We start from the raw sequence: 21,896 nt of genomic DNA on the forward strand, positions 1-21,896 counted from the left end.
CAAAAGAATGATTGGTCATATTAATGTGACCTCACACAAGAGACTTTTGCTCAAAATGTCAAACCGCAAGAAAACTTATTTTGCTCCAAATTTACATTTTGACCTTTAAAGGGTTGTCAAGCAAACACGATGTCGTGCAAATGCACAAGTTTTACCCCAGATGTGACATCTTACCATATAATGTTTATTTTTGCACTGAGTGACGTTACAAAACTGACAAATAAAAGTCATTAGGTGCATTACTGCTAAATTAACAAGAAGCAACTATGTACTGTATAAAACATACAGCAAGCAGTGCGATTTTTAAGATAACACCCAAGGTGTATACATAAAATGTGATACATTCACAAGTATAAAACGTTGCCAACACTACATGGGTTTCGATGCGAGTTTGCGGAGATATTAAAACTCATAGTTTGCATGCCAGAACAGTACATACCTCGTGGTTTCTAAACACATTTCTGAGATAGCCTTCCACTTCACCCCTGAAGATGGCTTTAGGAAAGAAAGACATTATTTCGCTCCGGACGCGTTCATTGAGGCTAACGTGGATTGACGACGACCCTAGAAGCATTTCATTCCTAAGAAATCATTTAATGCTGAAAAAATCCCAACACGACACCTGACCTGAAGTAAAACGAACCATAAACTAAGGTTAAATAGGTAACCGAGGGCGGAAACGTGTGATTAAAACATTCCAGCTCTTCGGCAGTCTAGTCTACGGAAAATAAGATCCGCCCATCGTGTGCGAACAGACAGAAGCAGCAGATGCCAGATCTTGCCAAACGCGTGCATGTTAGACATAAGCCTTTTCACTTTTATTTACATTAATTTGCCTTACTTACACTGGTGTTTTCATATGCTTGGAATTGATTTTCCTTAGCATTTGAAGCCACCATTGCCAGTGTTTTATTACGTGTTCTGTACTGTTGAAACTTTGCGAGAAGACTCACGCTAAAATTCAACTGATACACCGCGAAACGCTTTCTATAGTTATTTATTTACGTGGTTTAGATTATAAGGCTGCTACCTGGCCGTTTTTTACCTACATTACCAGTATGTTCCAGTCACTACAACAACTTGCAAAATCACCTAAATCTTTTATTTTTTACTTTATCAGTGTGTAATTAAAACAGTAAATATAAGAAGAAAGCACTTTAAGATGTGTCCTGGAGTTACCATAAGCAAAGACAAAGGTTATGTAAATAAGCATTTGCAATGCAAAGGGCCGCACATTTGCTTGAGTTAGAGCTATCAGCATTGTAAACTCCTAACCGGACTTTTCTTGCCACATAACTTGAAAATCAAAAGTAAAACAGTTTCACATAAGCGAGCCCATTCACAGCGCCACACCCGCCATGAGCATCAGCCATAAGTAGAGACACAAAAGGAAAAAGAAGTTAGTTTGCAGTCAAACTTATTGTCAAAAGTGCAATTAGCCGTGTAACAGGGGCAATAGCCAGGGCGGTAACAAAACCTCCCCAAGAAGGGACAAACGTAAACCATTTACCAATGTCATCAAAGGATTTTTGAAGGGCAAGCCCACGGATGAGTGATAGTGATGGGCGTGAGGTGGGAGTTGTTAAAAGCTTAGATACATACCAACACGTTGGAAAAGCAGCGAATGTTCGCAGCTATGCTCGACCTAAGAATGAATACAGAGACAATTTTATATAAAGTTCCATTTGAGTATCAATGTAGTTGTCCGGGAACCAGAGACACGGACTGGACGTACCCCAGGTTCACCTCTGAATACGGCACAACTGACCAGGAAGATGTTTGAAGGGCGGCAGCCAATCATCGTGGGACAATCGCGGAAGAAGGAGGGTTTTTTAAACCCGGAGCGAAGGAACAGAGGGGAGAGGGTGAAGATGTGTACAGAACGGACGGAGAAGAGGAGAAGGCGCCAGCAGGACAACGAGGCGGTGCGGAGAAGCTGGAGAGAGAGGCAGGAGGAGAGATGGAGTGAACAGACCTGTTACGCTCTGGGAAGAGTGTGGCCCGTCAGGTACGGTCCAAACCCAAAGCGGGGACTGGGTATAGCGGGAAAATTGGGTTTCACCTACATCAAGGGGAGGAGGGAGGAGAAATGGTACAGTTTGTAACCTGTGCACAGCCATGATTTCGTTTCCCTTATATTTTGCTTTTCCATTTGGTTTTCCTTCCACTTTTCAAGGGTATTTGGGCACTAGAGGGACTAGAGGCACAGAACAGTTATAAAAAAAGTAACCTGAAGAAAAGACAGGTCCATACATACAAAAGAGAAACCAGGCCAGTAAAATAAGAGAAAAAAAACAGAAAGATTACAAGACATTCTTGAACCAAAGAAAGAGAGAAAGAAAGACAGAAAAGCAGAGAGAAGACAAAAAACTAATGAAAGCGAACTTTAACAAGCCAAGAACAGAGAGGGAAAAGATAAAGTCAAAGAAAGAGAAGAGAAGAGAAAGGTCTGAAGACAGGAAGAAAAGGGGCAGATAAGACAGAAAGGACTGAGAGAGATAATGTAACACCACAAATACCTACCTCCTAAAACCACCTTGACATGTTCTTCCTTCCTCCTATGTGCCTCCTGAGTCCCCACCTGGAAAAGAAGAGAGACCAAAATAAAGAAGGTGAAGATCATTCAAGAGGAAAAAGAGAGAGAAAAGAAAGAAGAAGAAACACTTGTATAACAAAGCCTGTAGAATATGTATACCACAGAAATAAAGAAATCACAAACCATGGTAACGCCTATCCGCCTCCATTACTCTGACCCTGTCACAATCACGTAGGAATGTCAGCGTGCAAACCACTTTCTCATAATCTTACCAAGTGCATGCCAATGGCACGGACAGGAGCAGTGTAGTCCTTAGATGGACTTTGGTGCTTTCCATTTGGACCTGTCTCTATCTAGTCTATCTGACATCAATGATAGAGGTTAGGACAATCTCAGTAAGAATGACCGGCACAGGTCAAAATGTTAAGGAGTTTATATAACAACTTCTTAAGTATTATACCTGAACTCTATTGTAAGCATGGTTAGCAAGAAAGAATATAGATCACAAGTACAAAGAACTCAGTAAAGTTCAATGTAAAATCCAACATAGATTTGCCTTACAAAGTAGGGAATGGGGTTCCTACTTACAGAGGAAAGGTATATTCTTTTATAGGAACACAGGATTTCCTACATTACTAAACGTGTATGGTTGTCAGGATATGCACCAATGAGGAACAAGTAAGAGGAAACATTTTATTACGGAATACATTTGAAGGTTCTCTCATAATACTATTGCATTGAGTTCAGTGGCTCTCAAAGTTTGTTCAAGCACAATAATTGACACATTGTATAAACCATTGGCACTCACAAACATTTTCCAAGGGCCAAAAGGTTTTGTCAGTGATGTGGCCGAGGGCCGCATTGATGTGAGCACGGTGGTGGTCAGGGGGAGGTGGTGCAGGGGGCAGTGCCATTAAGGTTGGTGTAGGTAGGGGAAGCGAAGCAGATACATCCAGTGGCTGAATTGCACAATGGAAAACCAGATAACCTGGGTTTAATCCCAGCTTTCCTCTTTTCCAAATTGTGTGATCCTAGGCAATTGTTTAATTTCACTTTCCCTCCTTTTTTCATTCTCATACATAAAAGGACTTTGAAATACCTGACTCCTGGCTGTGCATTGTACAAAGTCCTCTCCTGTGTTTGATTTAATAAACCATTTTTTAAATGTATAATAGGAACCCGGCTGAATTTGTGCACTTAACAACTGACTTGTATCTTATTTCACTGTTGATCTCATTATCAGTGTGGGAGGAAGAATGAATATTTGTAAATTTATGTTTGAAAACTATTTAAAAAAAACCTTCTTAATGCACTGTTGTAATGTGATGTACTATGTGAAACGGTTCTGTGTCTTAATAAAATAAACTTTTTGAATATTGAAACAATCTTATCATATTTTTACACTTTTGCTGCAAGATGTCTTTAAAAATAAAATTATTTCTAAAGTTAGGCCCTAGTTACTTCCTTCCTTTAACTTCAGTTAGCCATTAAATAAAGGCTCCCCTGTTTAATAAACTTCTTTCTTAATGTTAGCGCTGAGCTGAGAAAACAGTAACTCCCTGATGCTGTTGACCAGGGGGCCCATATAAAGGTCAGGAGAGCTGCATGTAGTACCCGGCCTGTACTTTGAATATCAATTTTATAAAATTTAGCATTGGATGGTTGGGATGACCTTGGTTGGGTACAGCGTGGCGTGAAGACCCTGGGAACATTTATCGTCTCCTAGAGTGAAGCTTGCAATTCTTTGGTTAGAGCTGAGAAATAACGATAGCAATGATCACAGGGTGTGGTACGGCATTATTTCAAGATGGAAGTCACTACATCTTTGGTTATTTGAGTGCACTTTTAATTTCAAGCATTTTTAGAAGCATAAAAGATGACACAACAGTCACACTCCCTACTGCTGATTGCCTCTAAAGGATCAAATCTACATCTTTATTACAACACAGATTCTTCAGGTTGTGGTTCATCTCTTTACATTATCCCAGATCTTTCATAGTGTTCATTAGAAATGGGGTCTCTAATTGGCAGTGGTTTGCACCCTGTCCAATACGGACCCTCACTCTAGTCTAGGTAAGGGAGTCACACAGCTAAGATAACTCCTGCTCATCCCCTTGGTAGCTTGGCACGAGCAGTCAGTCCTATCTCAGAGGCAATGTGGTAAGTATCTGTACACACACACACACACACACACACACCCACACACAGTAACACAGTGAAAACAGCACAAAAGGATTCCACCCTGTCTAGAAATGTAGCCAATATTTATTTGAAATGACCAAGACGACAAAAATCCAACATGCGCAAGTAAAGATATTACTTTTATTTAAATGGAAATGCGTCTTAATCCATAGGAATCAATGATTGCATCTTTTTAGTAGAATGTACCTGGGATGCGTCAAAAACAAAGACGATGCGTACCACAGGGGAGGTGAGGCAACAAAAAGCAAAGCGATGCTTCAGTTCCTTACTGCGCAGGGGAGGTGACGCATCTATTCTTTCCTCGCAGGAGAGGTGATGCATAGGTTCCTTACTGTCAGGGGACTTGGTGCATTGATTCTTTCCTTGCAGGAAAGGAGATGCATTGATTTCCGGACACACAGCCTTAGTTCCTTACTGCAGAACGGGGTCGATGAGAAATTGACGACCCGGGGACTATGCGTGGAAAATCCAGACGCACTGTGTTGATGGAATCATGAGGAAACAGGCGCTGCGTCAATTCTGCAGACGTGAGACAGGCTCTGTGTCGATTCTTCAGCCACGGGATGGGTGATGCAGTGATTTGTCTGCTGTGTCATGTCAGTGTTTGGATATTCTTCTTTGTGTTACCTGCTTACACTTTTAAGGGCCCGGGACTGGAGATGGCACCACGTTGCAAGTCAGGACTTTCAGCAGAAGAGCCCAGACACTGGGAGATAAAGTCTTTGATGTACCTGAGACTTCTTAAGAGAAGGCAAGCTCAGTTTAAGCTCTTGGAGAACCTTGGAAAGCAGGATTTAGAAAGCAAAGTCCAGTCCTTTCACTCCCAGGACAGAAACAGCAAGCAGTATGCGATCACAACAAAGCAACAGGCACAGTGGCAGTCCCTCCTATAGCATCCAGCTCTTCTCCCTGGAAGAATGTCCTCAGTCCAGAAGTGTTCTAACTTTGTGGGATCAGAGGTCTAGTACATATACCCATTTCTGTCTTTGAAGTAGGCAAACGTCAAGGACAAGTTTTTGTAGTGCACAAGACCCTGTCCTTCCTGCCCTGACCCCAGACACACTCCAGGGGGTGAGAGACTGCTTTTTGTAAGGGCAGGCACAGCCCTTATCAGGTGCAAGTGTCAGCTTTTCCCACCACTCTAGCCCAGGAAGACACATCAGGATATGCAGGGCACAGTGACTGTCTAGAGTGAATTCAGAAAGAGCTCAACTGTCACCCTGACCCAGATGTGTATTCCACAGCCAGGCAGAGGCACAGAATGGTTAAGCAAGAAAATGCCCAGTTTCTAAAAGTAGCTTTTTCAAACTTACAATTTAAAAACCAACTTTGCCAAAAGATGCATATTTGAAGTGTGAGCTCAGAGACCTCAAACCCCATATCTCTATCTGCTCCCATTGGGAAATTACACTTTAAAGTTATTTCAAGGCAATCCCCGAGTTACCCTGTGGGAGAGAATAGCAATAGTGAAAAAATAATTTAGCAGTATTTAACTATCAGGACATGTAAAACACACCAGTATGTGTCCTACCTTTTAAATACCCTTCGCCTTGGGCCCACGTTAGGGGTGACTTGCATGTATACATGTGGTAAAAGAGAAGGTTTGGAACTGGCAAGTGAGTGCACTTGTCGGGACGCACACAGCAATGCGTTGTTTTGTTTTCACACAAGGACGGCTATGCGTCGATTTCTGGTGCTCGGTCGTGGATCCTCTTCGGGTTGCGGTTTTTCAGATGCCCCGGGGATGATGTGTGGATCTCCTGCGTTGGCAGGACAAAGTCACAGAAGCTGCATCGATTCGGTGGGCGTTGCGGCAAATTTTCTACCACACGGCAGGCGCTGCGTCAATTTCTCTCTGGAAGTCAGGCTGCGTCGTTCCGGTTCGGCTGTGCGTCGTTCTGGTGGGCCGTGCGTCGAATTTCCGGTCACTACACTGGGGCTGCTTCGATCTTCTTGTTGCGAAGTCGGGCTGCGTCGTTCCGGATTGGCGTACAGTGAAATTTTCACTGCGGTGGAGGCTGGGCATAGTTTCTGGCAGGCTGTGGTTCTAATTTCGCCGCACAAGGAGTCCTTCTTGTAGAGATGAAGTCGTTTTGGTCCTGAGACTTCAGGGAACAGGATGCAAGCTCTATCCAAGGCCTTGGAGAGCACTTCTTCACCACAGCCAGAGAGCAGTAAGGCAGCAGGGTAACAGCAAGGCAGCAGCCCTTCACAGAAAGCAGTCAGGTGAGTCCTTTGGGCAGCCAGGCAGTTCTTCTTGGCAGGATGCAGGTTCTGGTTCCAGTTTTCTTCTCCAGGAAGTGTCTGAGTTGGTAGGGCCAGAGGCCCTGTTTATATAATCAAATGTGCTTTTGATGTGGGGGAGACATCAAAGAGTGGCTTAAAAGTGTACCAGGTCCCCTTTCAGTTCAATCGTGTCTGCCAGGGTCCCAGTAGGGGGTGTGGCAGTCGTTTGTGTGAGGGCAGGCCCTCCACCCTTCCAGCCCAGGAAGACCCATTCAAAATGCAGATGTATGCAAGTGAGGCTGAGTGTCCTGTGTTTGGGGTGTATCTGAGTGAATGCACAAGGAGCTGTGAACTAAACCAAGCCAGATGTGGATTGTAAGGCACAGAAAGATTTAAGTGCAGAGAAATGCTCACTTTCTAAAAGTGGCATTTCTAAAATAGTAATATTAAATCCAACTTCAATCAGCAGGATTTAGTATCACCATTCTGCCCATACTAAATATGACCTTCCTACTCCTTTCAGATGAGCAGGTACCTTTCAAACAATGTATGAGGGCAGCTCCAATGTTAGCCTAAAAAGAAAGCAGGGCTCACAGCAGTGTAAAAACGAATTTAGGAGTTTTATACTACCAGGACATGTAAACTACATAGGTACATGTCCTGCCTTTTGCCTACACAGCACCCTGCCCTATGGGTTACATAGGGCATACCTTAGGGGTGTCTTACATGTAGAAAAGGGGGACTTTTAGGCTTGGCAAGTATTTTTAAATGCCAAGTCAAATTGGCAGAGAAACTGCACACACATGCCTTGCAATGGCAGGCCTGAGACAAGGTTAAGGGGCTACTTAAGAGGGTGGCACAATCGGTGCTGCAGGCCCACTAGTAGCATTTAATCTACAGGCCCTGGGCACATATAGTGCACTCTACTAGGGATGCACTCTACTAGGGACTTATGAGTAAATTAAATAGTCCAATTGGGTAAGATCCAATGTTACCATGTTTACAGGGAGAGAGCATATGCACTTTAGCACTGGTTAGCAGTGGTAAAGTGCGCAGAATCTAAAAAACCAGCAAAAACAGTATCTAAAAAGTGGATGGAGGCAGGCAAAAAGTTAGGGGTGACCACCCTAAGGCTGTCAGGTCTAACAGAATCTTAGCTTCTTCAGCACCCAGACCACAGCAAAAGCTTCCCTTTCTGTTGTGCTCCACCTCTGTTCCAGGGAAAGTAACCCTCACTAATGAAGGCTATAGGTTGATCTAGGCTCTCTTCATTTAGCTGTGAAAGTACAGCTCCCATGCCATGCCCGGAGGCATCTGCCTGCACCACAAATGCCTTGGGGAAATCGGGAGCCTTGAGCTTGGGTGCTGTGCACATAGTCACCTTCAGGGTGTCAAACACGGTCTGGCACACCTCTGTCGGGCCTGCTTCGTGGAAGTCAGCTTTCTTGGTCATGAGGGGTGGCCAAGCCAGATTGGTGACAATCTTGGCTTGTAGGGGCACCACCTGGCTGCTCTCTACCTGGTGTCCCAAGTACACCACAGACCCCTGCCCTATCTGACACCTACTGGCCTTCACAGTGAGGCCTGAACTTTGCAGAGCCCTCAACACTTCCTGGAGGTAGTACATGTGGTCAGTCTTGATGACGGCATTGAACCCCTGTAGTCAACACAGAACCTCAGTTCAGGTGTGACACCGGGTGGAGCAGCCTTGGGGACCAGCACCACTGTGCTGGTCCAAGGACTGTTAGATTGCTAAATCACCCCTACCTCCAGCATTTTAAAGACTTCCTCTTTGATGTTGTTCCTCACTCTATCAGTCGCCTGAAAGACTTGTGCTTAACAGGTAGGCTGTCCCCAATGTCATGAGTACACCATTGGATGACTCCCAGCGTGAGTGAGAACATGGATGATAACTGCCCCAATAACTGTCAACAGTCCCTCTGCTGCTCTAAGGTTGGTGTATGGGAGAGGTTCACACCCTCCACTGACCCATCCTGCTCTTTGGAAGACAGGAGGTTGGGGAGAGGTTCGCTCTCCTTTTTCACACCATCATCTGTGACCAGGAGCATGGTCAAATCAAACCTCTCAGAGTGCGGCTTGAGGCAGTTCACATGCAGGACTCTCCAAGGGTTCCTAGTAGTCTGCATGTTCACCAGGTAGGTGACATTACTCTTGTACACCTTCACCTCAAATGGCCCAAAGAGCACGGGGTCTACCAGGGCCATCAACCACACTTTCTGGCTAGGCTAAAACTCAACCAGGGTGGTATTCTGGCTGTACCAGCATTTCATATCCTCCTGGCTAGCTTCCAGATTCTTTTGGGTGAGTTTCCGGAAGCGGGCTGTCTGGTAGCTGAAGGCCAGCATGTAACTGAATACATCCTGGGGTGGCTTCTTAGGAGCTTGCTCGTAGCCCTCCTGCACCAAACTGAGAGGCCATCTCACAGGCTGCCCATATTGAAGTTCAAAAGGGCTGAAGCCAACCCCCTTCTGCAGTACCTCACTGTAGGCAAACAACAGGCATGGTAACAGGACATCCCACTTATGGCTTATGGGTTCTGAGACACCCATAATCATGCCCTTCAGGGTACAGTTGAACCTTTCAACCAGCCTATTGCTTTGGGGATGGAAAGGCATGGTTAACTTGTAGGTAACACCATACTTCTTCCACATGGCTTTCATGTACAAAGACAGGATATTGTACCCCAGTCAGAAACCACCTCCTTGGGGAAACCCACATGGGTAAAGATCCCTGTAGGAAGTTGGCTCTGTATGTGCTATTTCAAAGTAAGGAATAGCATGCACAGAGTCCAAGGGTTCCCCTTAGAGGTAAAATAGTGGTAAAAATAGATAATACTAATGCTCTATTTTGTGGTAGTGTGGTCGAGCAGTAGGCTTATCCAAGGAGTAGTGTTAAGCATTTGTTGTACATACACATAGACAATAAATGAGGTACACACACTCAGAGACAAATCCAGCCAATAGGTTTTTATATAGAAAAATATATTTTCTTAGTTTATTTTAAGAACCACAGGTTCAAATTCTACATGTAATATCTCATTCGAAAGGTATTGCAGGTAAGTACTTTAGGAACTTCAAATCATCAAAATTGCATGTATACTTTTCAAGTTATTCACAAATAGCTGTTTTGAAAGTGGACACAGTGCAATTTTCACAGTTCCTAGGGGAGGTAAGTATTTGTTAGGTTAACCAGGTAAGTAAGACACTTACAGGGCTTAGTTCTTGGTCCAAGGTAGCCCACCGTTGGGGGTTCAGAGCAACCCCAAAGTCACCACACCAGCAGCTCAGGGCCGGTCAGGTGCAGAGTTCAAAGTGGTGCCCAAAACACATAGGCTAGAATGGAGAGAAGGGGGTGCCCCGGTTCCGGTCTGCTTGCAGGTAAGTACCCGCGTCTTCGGAGGGCAGACCAGGGGGGTTTTGTAGGGCACCGGGGGGGACACAAGCCCACACAGAAATTTCACCCTCAGCGGCGCGGGGGCGGCCGGGTGCAGTGTAGAAACAAGCGTCGGGTTCGCAGTGTTAGTCTATGAGAGATCTCGGGATCTCTTCAGCGCTGCAGGCAGGCAAGGGGGGGGTTCCTCGGGGAAACCTCCACTTGATCAAGGGAGAGGGACTCCTGGGGGTCACTCCTCCAGTGAAAGTCCGGTCCTTCAGGTCCTGGGGGCTGCGGGTGCAGGGTCTCTCCCAGGTGTCGGGACTTTGGATTCAAAGAGTCGCGGTCAGGGGAAGCCTCGGGATTCCCTCTGCAGGCGGCGCTGTGGGGGCTCAGGGGGGACAGGTTTTTGTACTCACAGTCTTAGAGTAGTCCTGGGGTCCCTCCTGAGGTGTTGGATCGCCACCAGCCGAGTCGGGGTCGCCGGGTGCAGTGTTGCAAGTCTCACGCTTCTTGCGGGGAGCTTGCAGGGATCTTTAAAGCTGCTGGAAACAAAGTTGCAGCTTTTCTTGGAGCAGGTCCGCTGTCCTCGGGAGTTTCTTGTCTTTTCGAAGCAGGGGCAGTCCTCAGAGGATGTCGAGGTCGCTGGTCCCTTTGGAAGGCGTCGCTGGAGCAGGATCTTTGGAAGGCAGGAGACAGGCCGGTGAGTTTCTGGAGCCAAGGCAGTTGTCGTCTTCTGGTCTTCCGCTGCAGGGGTTTTCAGCTAGGCAGTCCTTCTTCTTGTAGTTGCAGGAATCTAATTTTCTAGGGTTCAGGGTAGCCCTTAAATACTAAATTTAAGGGCGTGTTTAGGTCTGGGGGGTTAGTAGCCAATGGCTACTAGCCCTGAGGGTGGGTACACCCTCTTTGTGCCTCCTCCCAAGGGGAGGGGGTCACAATCCTAACCCTATTGGGGGAATCCTCCATCTGCAAGATGGAGGATTTCTAAAAGTTAGAGTCACTTCAGCTCAGGACACCTTAGGGGCTGTCCTGACTGGCCAGTGACTCCTCCTTGTTTTTCTCATTATTTTCTCCGGCCTTGCCGCCAAAAGTGGGGCCTGGCCGGAGGGGGCGGGCAACTCCACTAGCTGGAGTGTCCTGCTGGGTTGGCACAAAGGAGGTGAGCCTTTGAGGCTCACCGCCAGGTGTGACAATTCCTGCCTGGGGGAGGTGTTAGCATCTCCACCCAGTGCAGGCTTTGTTACTGGCCTCAGAGTGACAAAGGCACTCTCCCCATGGGGCCAGCAACATGTCTCGGTTTGTGGCAGGCTGCTAAAACTAGTCAGCCTACACAGATAGTCGGTTAAGTTTCAGGGGGCACCTCTAAGGTGCCCTCTGTGGTGTATTTTACAATAAAATGTACACTGGCATCAGTGTGCATTTATTGTGCTGAGAAGTTTGATACCAAACTTCCCAGTTTTCAGTGTAGCCATTATGGTGCTGTGGAGTTCGTGTTTGACAGACTCCCAGACCATATACTCTTATGGCTACCCTGTACTTACAATGTCTAAGGTTTTGTTTAGACACCGTAGGGGTACCATGCTCATGCACTGGTACCCTCACCTATGGTATAGTGCACCCTGCCTTAGGGCTGTAAGGCCTGCTAGAGGGGTGTCTTACCTATACTGCATAGGCAGTGAGAGGCTGGCATGGCACCCTGAGGGGAGTGCCATGTCGACTTACTCGTTTTGTCCTCACTAGCACACACAAGCTGGCAAGCAGTGTGTCTGTGCTGAGTGAGAGGTCTCCAGGGTGGCATAAGACATGCGGCAGCCCTTAGAGACCTTCCTTGGCATCAGGGCCCTTGGTACTAGAAGTACCAGTTACAAGGGACTTATCTGGATGCCAGGGTCTGCCAATTGTGGATACAAAAGTACATTTTAGGTGAAGGAACACTGGTGCTGGGGCCTGGTTAGCAGGGTCCCAGCACTCTTCTCAGTCAAGTCAGCATCAGTATCAGGCAAAAAGTGGGGGGTAACTGCAACAGGGAGCCATTTCTTTACAATCCCCATAAGTGCACTGGCCACAATAAGCACAGTCACTGTCCTCAGAGGGATAACTTCCAGATACCAGGTGGTTTGATCCACTAAGCCCAGGATAAACCTGCTGCCCATGGCTGTCTTTGGATCCAGAGGCCCCACAGTGTCAATGACAGTCCAAAGGGCAGAGCACAATGCATTTAAAAAGTATGGCATGCACTTTTAGGTTTTAAATGCCCTGGTAATGAAAAACTCTTATACTCATTTTTCACTACTGCAAGGCCTTTTACTCCTGTAGGATAGCATTAGCATTACCTTATTAGGTTTTATGAGTGTAACCTCTAATTATGAAGAGATAGACTTTTCAAGTTTGGTGTCTCTGGAATCCAAATTTAAAATGTTAACTTATGGCAAAGTCAGATTTTAAATTATAATTCTGAAAATACCACTTTAAGAAAGTTGGTATTTTCTTACTTTAGCCATTTGGTGCTTGTTTCCAGTCTCTGATCACTTGTCTGGAGTGGGTGACAGCTGAGCTTTGTGTATTCCCTCTAGACAGCCACCCACAATAGAAATGTTATTGTGATTTGATGGACCTCAGAAGCCATTAACTAGCTTAATGGGGGAGAGGGGTGAAGCTGAGCACTGCTTCACTTATACCTTATAGACTTATAGGCTGTGTCCTGCCCCACACAAAGGGCTACATAACCCCCAGTAGTGAGTATGGAGCCTGGGCAGAAAGGGCAGGGACTCTGTCTACTTCAATGGCATCTCTTTGAAGCCTTCTCCACTTCAAAGACACAACTAGGTATAAGTACTGGACCTCTGACATCACCAACACAGTACACTTCTGGACCTGTTGAAACTCTAAAGGATTGTTGTGGTGAAAGGACTGAAACTCTGCTAGACTGCTACTCTGCTCGTCTCCTGCTCCTCTGTGCTGACCTGCTGCCCTCCTTGCCTGGGAGTGAGAAGGATTGGACATGCATCTCTCTAACCCAGAACAAAAATGACTCAAAAGGCTTACTGGCTTGCCTCCTGTTTTCTGAAGAGTTAATGTTAGACCTGACAGCCTTAGGATGGTCATCCCCCAACTTTTTGCCTTCCTCCTTCCACTTTTCTGACACTTCTTTGCTGGTTTTAGGACTCTGCGCACTTTACCACTGCTAACCAGTGCTAAAGTGCATATGCTCTCTCCCTTAAACATGGTAACATTGTTTCATGCCATATTTGATTTACTTATACGTCCATGGTAAAGTGCACTACATGGGCCCAGGGCCTGTAAATTAAAAGCTACTAGTGGAACTGCAACACTGATTGTGCCACCCACATAAATAGCCCCTTAACCATGTCTCAGGCCTGCCATTACAAGGCCTGTGTGTGCAGTTTCACTGCCACTCCAATATGACATTTAAAAGTACTTGCCAAGTATTAAACTCCCCTTTTTCTACATTTAAGACACCCCTAAGGTAGGATCTAGGTAACCCATAGGGCAGGGTGCTATGTAGGTAAAAGGCAGGACATGTACATATGTGTTTTATATGTCCTGGTAGTGCTAAATTCGTTTTCCACTACTTTGAGGCCTGCTCCTTGCATAGGCTAGCATTAGGACTACCCTCATATAGTTTTTGAGTGTTAGATTCTGATCTGAAAGGGGTAACCAGTTAATATTTAGTTTGGCCAGTATGGTAATAGAAAATCCTACTTATTGGTGAGGATGGATTTTATATTACTATTTTAGAAATGCCTCTTTTAGAAAGTGAGCATTTCTCTACACTTAAAGACCATCTGTGCCTTACAGTCTGTCTCCAATCAATGTCTGGGCTTGGCTGTTTGACAGCTCCCTTGTGCATTTCACCAAGACAACCACAAACACAAGGCACTCAGTCACACCTGCACTCATCTGCATATTGAATGGGTCTTCCTGGGCTAGAAGGGTGGAGGGCCTGACAATTACATTTCAAAGGCTAGTGGCCTGCCCTCACACAATGGACTGCCAACCCCCCACTGGGACCCTGGCAGACAGGACTGTACTGAAAGGGGAACTTGTGCACTACAAATCCACTCTTTGAAGTCTCCCCCACTTCAAATGAATTTTTGGGTATATAAACTGGGTCTCTGACCCCACCAACTCAGACACTTCTGGACTTACACCTGCATCCTGTCAAGAGAAACTGCCTGGCTGCCCAAAGGACTCATCTGGACTGCTTTGTTGAGAAGGACTGCTGCCCTGATGTTGCCTTGATACCCTGCTGGCCTCTGACTTTGCTGAGAAGGACTCTTCCTTCCCCAAAAGTGCTCTCCAAGGGCTTGGATTGAGCTTGACTCCTGTTTTCTGAAGTCTCATAGTCAAAAAGACTTCCTCTCTTCAGGAAACTCCTTGTGCATCGAAAATCGATGCACCACCTGCCAGAATCGACACAAAACCCTGCATTGTGACCAAGAAATCGGCACACAGCCGACCAGAACGACCGAGTCCCGACTTCCCGACCGGAAATTCGACGCATTGCCTACCTTGTGATGGAAAATGTCAGCGTGTCAAGGATTTTACCCGCATCATTCCTGGGTGTCAAAAGATCCCAGCATCATAGTGAGGAACCAAGACTGCATGCTAAAAAAAAGACGCACGCCCATTGCAGAGTGGAAAGAAACAACGCATCATCTGTGCACTTCAGCGGCCTCATGCCGTAACTCTTTTCATTTCTAATGTGTGCCCCGGTCCTACTAGGAGCACTCACAGCTGTATAAGTCATTGGAGGCAGCAGGAGGTGCCCCTAGGCACCCACAACACCAGCCAGCTCCCCAGGCCTGGCCTGGGATACAGCATCTGCTTTCCTGCTCATGCAGCATTGGTCTAACTCCTTTTGTGCTCCTGTGGTGGGAGCAGCTCTGCTTAAAGCACTTGTAGAGGCAGAAACAGGTGTGAGGTGCTGGGCATATCCACCATTCCAGACACAGGAATAGGAGTGGCACCGTGCATGTCCAGATGAGGGGTCCCTGCCTCAGGGCATGGAGCCCTGGAGACAAAATAACTATACTTGCTCTGGCTCCCAGGGAGAAAGGGGCACCTGTGGGCACTCTGAATTTGGGAGACAGGACACCATGCACACCCACTCCCCCACATATGTAATAAATTCATTGTGCACTGACACCAGGGCCCTTGCCATTCCTTTTTTTTAAATTGTTTTTTAGCAAAAAATGGCGTAGCGATATGTATCCATTTTATGTTTCTTTGTTGTATAGCAGCAGGCGTTTGCAGTAGAGTTACTCTGGCCACGTTGGGCCCATTTTTTTCATCTTTGGCTAATTCTGCTTCTGTTGACCAGGGCTCCTGGCCTCTAAAGGGGTGCATTCTGCAAGGAACTGTATTTGCTGGCTCGTTGCACCAGCCTGCTCCTTGGACTGGCTCCTGGTGCTCCTCTCTTGCTTGTGGGAACTTCTTGCACAGCCCATTTGCTGCTAGGTAGCAGAGAACCCATCTGTTCCCGTCATGGCATCGCTGGCCCTGGTGAGACCCATCCTAGCCTTGGGAGTCGGCTAGAATCAAAGTCCTTAGTCCATTTTGCAAGATATTAGGTAACTACTATATCCAACTACACATCCTTTTTGCTGTTGTTGCCTCCCAGGTACAGGGTCTTCTCAACTGACTCTCTCTTGTACAGGGGTTCCTAAGTGGTCATATAAAGGTCTAGATGCCAGGCTCCCCTCGCCAACCCTAGAATGCCACATCAACCTTCCTCCCCTCTCCTAACCCCCGCATTGCATTTAGGGAAAATCCAACATGGCGGTAAGTTTTCTCTGGAAACAGCTCCTCTGAGGGCCTTAGCTCTGCCCATAGCTTACATCACTGCCTGATCCCTTCCCTATAAGGCCCATATTTAACAGAAAATGGCATAGCGCGGTGCTGCACCAAAATTGCCAGCGACACGCTGCGTCACTTTAGAAACGTAGGGATGCACCGTATTTTTTAGAATGCTCCGCATCCCTGCGTTTCCCCCTGCGCTGGTGATAAATTAAGCAGCCTGCACCATCGTGCAAGGATGTCTGCGTTGAGGGGTTTGATTGTTTATGTGTGGGAAGGTGTCCCTTCCTGTACATAAACAATCACTAATGGCAATTTGGCACTTTGGTGTGTGCTGCAGAATGCAGCACACACAAAAGTCCCAAAGCGTCATTTTGAATGATTGTTTAAGTGCAGGAAGGGACACCTTCCCGCACATAAACAGTCATGTCTGGTATTTTGATCTTTCTATGTGCGCTACAGAATGCAGCACACATTGAAAAAGCAAAAAATAAAGAGGAATAAAAGTCCTCCTCGTTGTGCCACTCTAACGCCACCGCTGGGGTGGCGTTAGATTTTGGCGCTGCCTTAGGTTTACGAAAACACGTAAATCTGGGGCAGCGTTAAAATGCAAAGGGTGTTGCTGTGGCACACCCACAGCAACACATATGCACACCCCTTCCACGCAAAGTGCTGCATGTGAAGGGGCCGTATTTACAAGGTGGCATTAAGCCACAAAAAGTGGCTTAGTGCCACCTTGTAAATACGGGACAGGGCATAGCGCCACCTGAGAGTCACATAAAGTGATGCTCCGGTGGGGCTACGGGCTCAAAACATTAGCCCCCAAATCTTCAAAGGCAAGTCCCTACTGTGCTGGCTCCAGATGTCTGGGATTCCTCGTTTGTTCTCACAGGACAAAGGATTGTCCCAGTCCAGGTGCACGTATACAAGCTTTATCAGATGTAGATTTCCTCCATACACCTTTCCTTTCCCAGTAACTGAATCAACCACAGATTTGCTTTTTTGTGTGGGGAGGCCTTTTCTTTTCGCTGATGGGGAGCAGAGAAATTCATTCTACCCAATATAGGGGCCAAAGACCTGGAATCTGAAAATGAGCTATGTCAGAGAAATATAATAATTCCTGAGGTCCCATAAGGTGTAGATGTAGTGAGTTGGGAACTGAGAATTCAAACTAAACGTACATGTTTTAGCTCAGTTTGTTTTTGCCTATATATATAATAAGAATGTGAAAGCACTTGAGATTTTCCAGTAGGTGCTACAGACTTGCACTGTGAATCCCCACTGAAAATATAAGGTCTACCTCAGGTCAGAACTGATCCTTGCAGCGTCCCTTCTGTGACAGGCTACCTGTGCACAGATATGGGGTTTTGCATGACAGTAGTCTCACATGTGCAGCTCTCCCACATGTGCATGTGCACATGTATTCATTTGTAACCAGCCTAAGTGCCCTTTATCCCAGCTGTGCAGCAGCAGCCTCAATTTAGAAGGTGTACCCTGGCAGTTAACATGCTCAGTCTAGTTACTATGAATTTACACTGAAACTGAGACAGTGAGACATTTTCATTGTAAAAAGTAAAATAATGGGCTGTCATAAGCAAAACATCCTGGTTGACTAAATGGGCGGAACCTATGTGCTATATATAGTACAAGTTAGATATATTAAAAAAACGCAGCTGGTCAGATCCCTAGAAACATGCAGACAGATGCTATAATTTCTGCACCCACATAAAGCATAGGAAAAAACTTGTTGCTATAAATATACTCTTTCTGCTTATAACTGTTCATCTAGAAGAAAAAAAAAGAGCAGAAGACTTTTTATTTTCATAAGTGGAGATTTAATTATGTTCTGTGACCATCCTTTGCCCTCACTGTTGGCTCTGGATGCAGGCATTGTGATTCAGAACTCAACTATAATGTGCTGTTACAGTTTCGGATGAAGAAGGGCTTTCATACATGGTTTGGAGGTCTTCATGTATTATATATAATAAGCTGATTATGACGAACATTAATAAGTAATGTTTACTAACAACCTTCTTAAATATCTGCTTTAGTGCAAAATATGTTAAGAAATACAGATTAATCAAATTCATCGTGCAATGATTTGGGACAATATTCTGTGCCTTCGATATCATCCTTACCTTTTTCTTTTTTGGCTTACACAGTAATGTCCTGAAAGTGGCATCAAAGGAGTTCTAGTATAACAGATAAACACTTTTGTTCCTGTTAATTAGAGCTTTAACAATGATGAGCGTATTATATTAAGCGCTTTGCTATGCTGGTTCATTCACAGTTGTGTTTAATAAAAAAAAATACAGAAGAATTTATACCTCATTTGTCAACTACGCTACAACATCCTAACACAAGTCGAAGGTTCTGCAGATGTTCATAGAGAAAACTGATACATATCACCATGTTGAGAAGAAATATGGTATCTCATACATTGTTAGTTAATGCATCTCACAGCATTCTTTTTTCTTACAACAGCATTAATGGATGTTTAAACTGATGTTGTAACCTTTTCGGGCTGTGATTTGTAGTATCGGGGCCAAATTACATACATTGCGCACTTTTCTTGTGTGTGCCATGCACTTTGCCTGTGTGTGCCATGGTGCACTTTTAAATAGCTACGCCGTGCACAAACAGGGACAGTGTACCCTATTACTATGAATGCGATGCCCCTAGAGCAGCTGCGAACTTGTGCTGCCCTGAGGGCAGCACATTCAAGTGAAATATGGAGCAGCTGCTTCAGAGTTGCTCCGTGTTTTATTGTGCAGGCGACAACTCGCCTGCACTTTAAAGAGGAGAGAGAGATCCCCTTGCAGGCGGGTGCAGTGAGTGACTGCACCCTCCTGCAAGGGGTTGTTGGGAGGGTCAATGGGACCCTCTTTCTCCCCTCAGGAGGGCTGCCTTTAGGAGGCATACTGAAAATGTGCCACCTTTTTAAGGTACACTTTCAGCATGGCTCCTAAAGGCATGTTTGCTTTTGCACCCACAACCATAATACAGAACAGCGCAGAGGCAAAGTGATTCCCTCATTGACATGGGACCACAGCCCATGCAAATGCGGAAATGCCCTCTAATGATAGTGCTTGCAATACATGTGCTCCAGTGCTAACTGTATTACAGAAGGGGCCGTGTAAGCGTCTTCGGCACCTTCTGTAATACCAAAGTTCCCTGGGGGTGCACAAAGCAGGCACACCTGCCCATTATGCCCCCTGGTGGTGCTCAGAGCTGAGCTTCCACCTGTGGAACTAGGAAATCTGAATTCTAGTCCTGACAGTGGGAGAACAATACTCACCCATCAAACTCAAAAGGACAGCTGGCTATAACCTGATTGTTGCAAAGTGACCCCTTTTTGGGTCGTCGCTCACAGTTTTTCTATTTTTTTGGGACTCAACTGCTGGTAACCTTGAACTTTAACACTGGGACACAGCTATCCAGTGCCCACTAAATGTACTGTGACCTCTAAACATGACACAATTTGCTAAAAACCTGATTAACACAATTAACTTTCCTACACAATCATAGTATATTGTGCAAACGTACACTAATTGCATAGAAAGGTAAGTACCACTTATGGACTGCAGCACCTATTGTGCCATCCATCACAGTGGCACTGGAAACATGGCTTCAGTCCTACCCTATGTAAACCTGTTTGTAAATATTAAATAAGTCACTCTTATACGCACCTTGCTTCCTAGGAGGTAGAGTGCATAACATGTAAGTGTTGGACATGAATTGCATTAGAAATGGCATGTTTCCACAGTGACTAGGCCCAAACCGACATTGTAACTTGTCATGTAGGAGATGGAAGACAGGAAAAGTCAAGGTCAGGCTGTGGCTGGAACAAAGAAAGAAAAAGTAGAGATTATACATTTTAAGATTTGTGACCTGTGTGAGCTACAGACTCTATTCAAAGACTTATTTTTATTATTAATAAAAATCCAATCTAATAGTAGTTGGATTTTTATTAAACTTCTGTGAAATGTACTTTTTTAGAAAGATACTTTTTCCCTGCCTGAAACTGCTGGAAGCTAATTTGTATTAGTACTCCAGCAGCCTAATCCTTGGTCTGAATAGGGTGAATAAGAGGTGTGAAAATCCTCATAGGGGCTACACCATAGGATGACCCACATTACTCCTTTGAGCTCAACAAAATATGCAGATGGGGCCTTTTGCCACACTGTCCGCTCCTACCTGAAAGGTCTGTCTGGCCCACATATAACAATTTGGTTAATTTGAAATGGAGATAACAGGATGCCAGGACAATTCTTGTGTTTTCCTGCTGTCTGGATGCTGTAGGATAGCGATTTCCAAGTAGCAATTTTATCCAAAGCATTATCTGGAAATTGCTATCCCTTTTGTATGAAATGTTTTGTTTCATATTTGCAATTCCTAGCAGGTCGCAAAGAAAGCTATCTAATGAATATCAATAGGGTAGATAGAAGTTTGCAACCCATTGGGAATGCCTGCCGTCACAGGGATGTGGACTGCTGAGGTCAGCAGTCCACTATGTCTCTGATTGCTTTTGAATACAACATTTTTATATTGAAATGCAACCAGGTTTCCTTAATGAACAATGATATGTTTTTCAACAAGAAAAATGAAATATTTTGTTTTCATTTTTTTAAGAGAAGGCAGTGATTTGTGGGACCACTGCCTGTTCTTAAAAAATATTTTTCCAACATTCACATTTGGGATGGGGTCCCAAAGGGCCTCCTTCCCATTTGCAAATGTATTACCACCAACTTTGAGTTGATGGTAAAATATTGACGTTTTGCAAATGCTTTATGGTCACTAAACATTGATACATAGCACTAGAAACTGCTATTTGGAAGGGATGCCCTAAACAAGCCTTTCCAAATAGCTTCTACACCCAAACTGCTAATCTAGAGAATCTCAGTTTGGATATTTGTACATAAGGGAAAGCATTTTCACCGTCTCAAAAGGCCAGAATTTGCAAATTTTGCAGTTTGTGACTGCAAAAATAGTTCATACACATAGCCCACTGTCTTTGTCCTTCCAGACTTCTGTCTCCTAGTTTGTTGTAGGTAAAGTGCCTTCTTCAAATTGGATTTTAGTGTTAAATGTGGGAGGTCACTGGGCCCACCCACTGCCCTCAAAGCCCAAGTTCATTTTGGCCAAAGACTTTCATCATGTTGAAAATTCACTGGCACATGGCCCTTTGGGCCTGTGTTCAGTACAGCAAACAGGATCTATGGAAAAACTGGGTAGTGCTGCCCCTTTAAACTGTAACCTCATTGCTTAGGAAGTTCCCAGGAGTCACTTTGGCCCACTAGCTGTTGCCAGGCATAAATGTGGCATTTTCAGGAGCTCTCTTCATTACACTTTTCGGACCTGCAGAAGAAAAGATGATTGGATCTGCTGTCTGTGACTTGTGATGAGTTTCGGAGGACTGGACTTGCTGCCCCTTGTGCCCAAGGCAAAGAAGTGGACTTCAAGGGTCGGTTGGTTCACTTCCTGTGTGGCTACAGAAACACAAGAAGCTGCAGGAGGACTATTTCCTACAATTCCAAGCGGACCATTGGTAACTGGAACTGGGACTCAACTTTGCTTATGGGCTCTCCTTGGCATCCTGAGGTTCTGGGGGCTTCGAAGTGCACTCTTGTGGTTGCATGGGAACCAGGAAAACGTTTGAAAACTTTTGCTTCATGGCCAATGGGACCTTCCACAAAAACAACTTTACTGATGGTTCCAT

At 45.3% G+C, this 21,896-nt stretch overlaps 1 protein-coding gene across 1 annotated transcript in view; it reads right to left on the reverse strand.

Annotated features, from left to right (window-relative positions):
• NSUN6 (NOP2/Sun RNA methyltransferase 6) overlaps window positions 1–769 on the reverse strand; it is a 131,364-nt gene extending 130,595 nt beyond the window's left edge. The window contains exon 1 of the mRNA XM_069211774.1: window positions 440–769. Within this exon, the coding sequence (XP_069067875.1) occupies window positions 440–574 (135 nt within the window). The 5' untranslated portion in view covers window positions 575–769. The remainder of the gene's footprint in view (window positions 1–439) is intronic.
• Between the last annotated feature and the right edge of the window lie 21,127 nt (window positions 770–21,896).

Source organism: Pleurodeles waltl, chromosome 10, assembly GCF_031143425.1.
Source record: "Pleurodeles waltl isolate 20211129_DDA chromosome 10, aPleWal1.hap1.20221129, whole genome shotgun sequence".
In the NCBI taxonomy this organism is placed as follows: Eukaryota; Metazoa; Chordata; class Amphibia; order Caudata; family Salamandridae; genus Pleurodeles; species Pleurodeles waltl.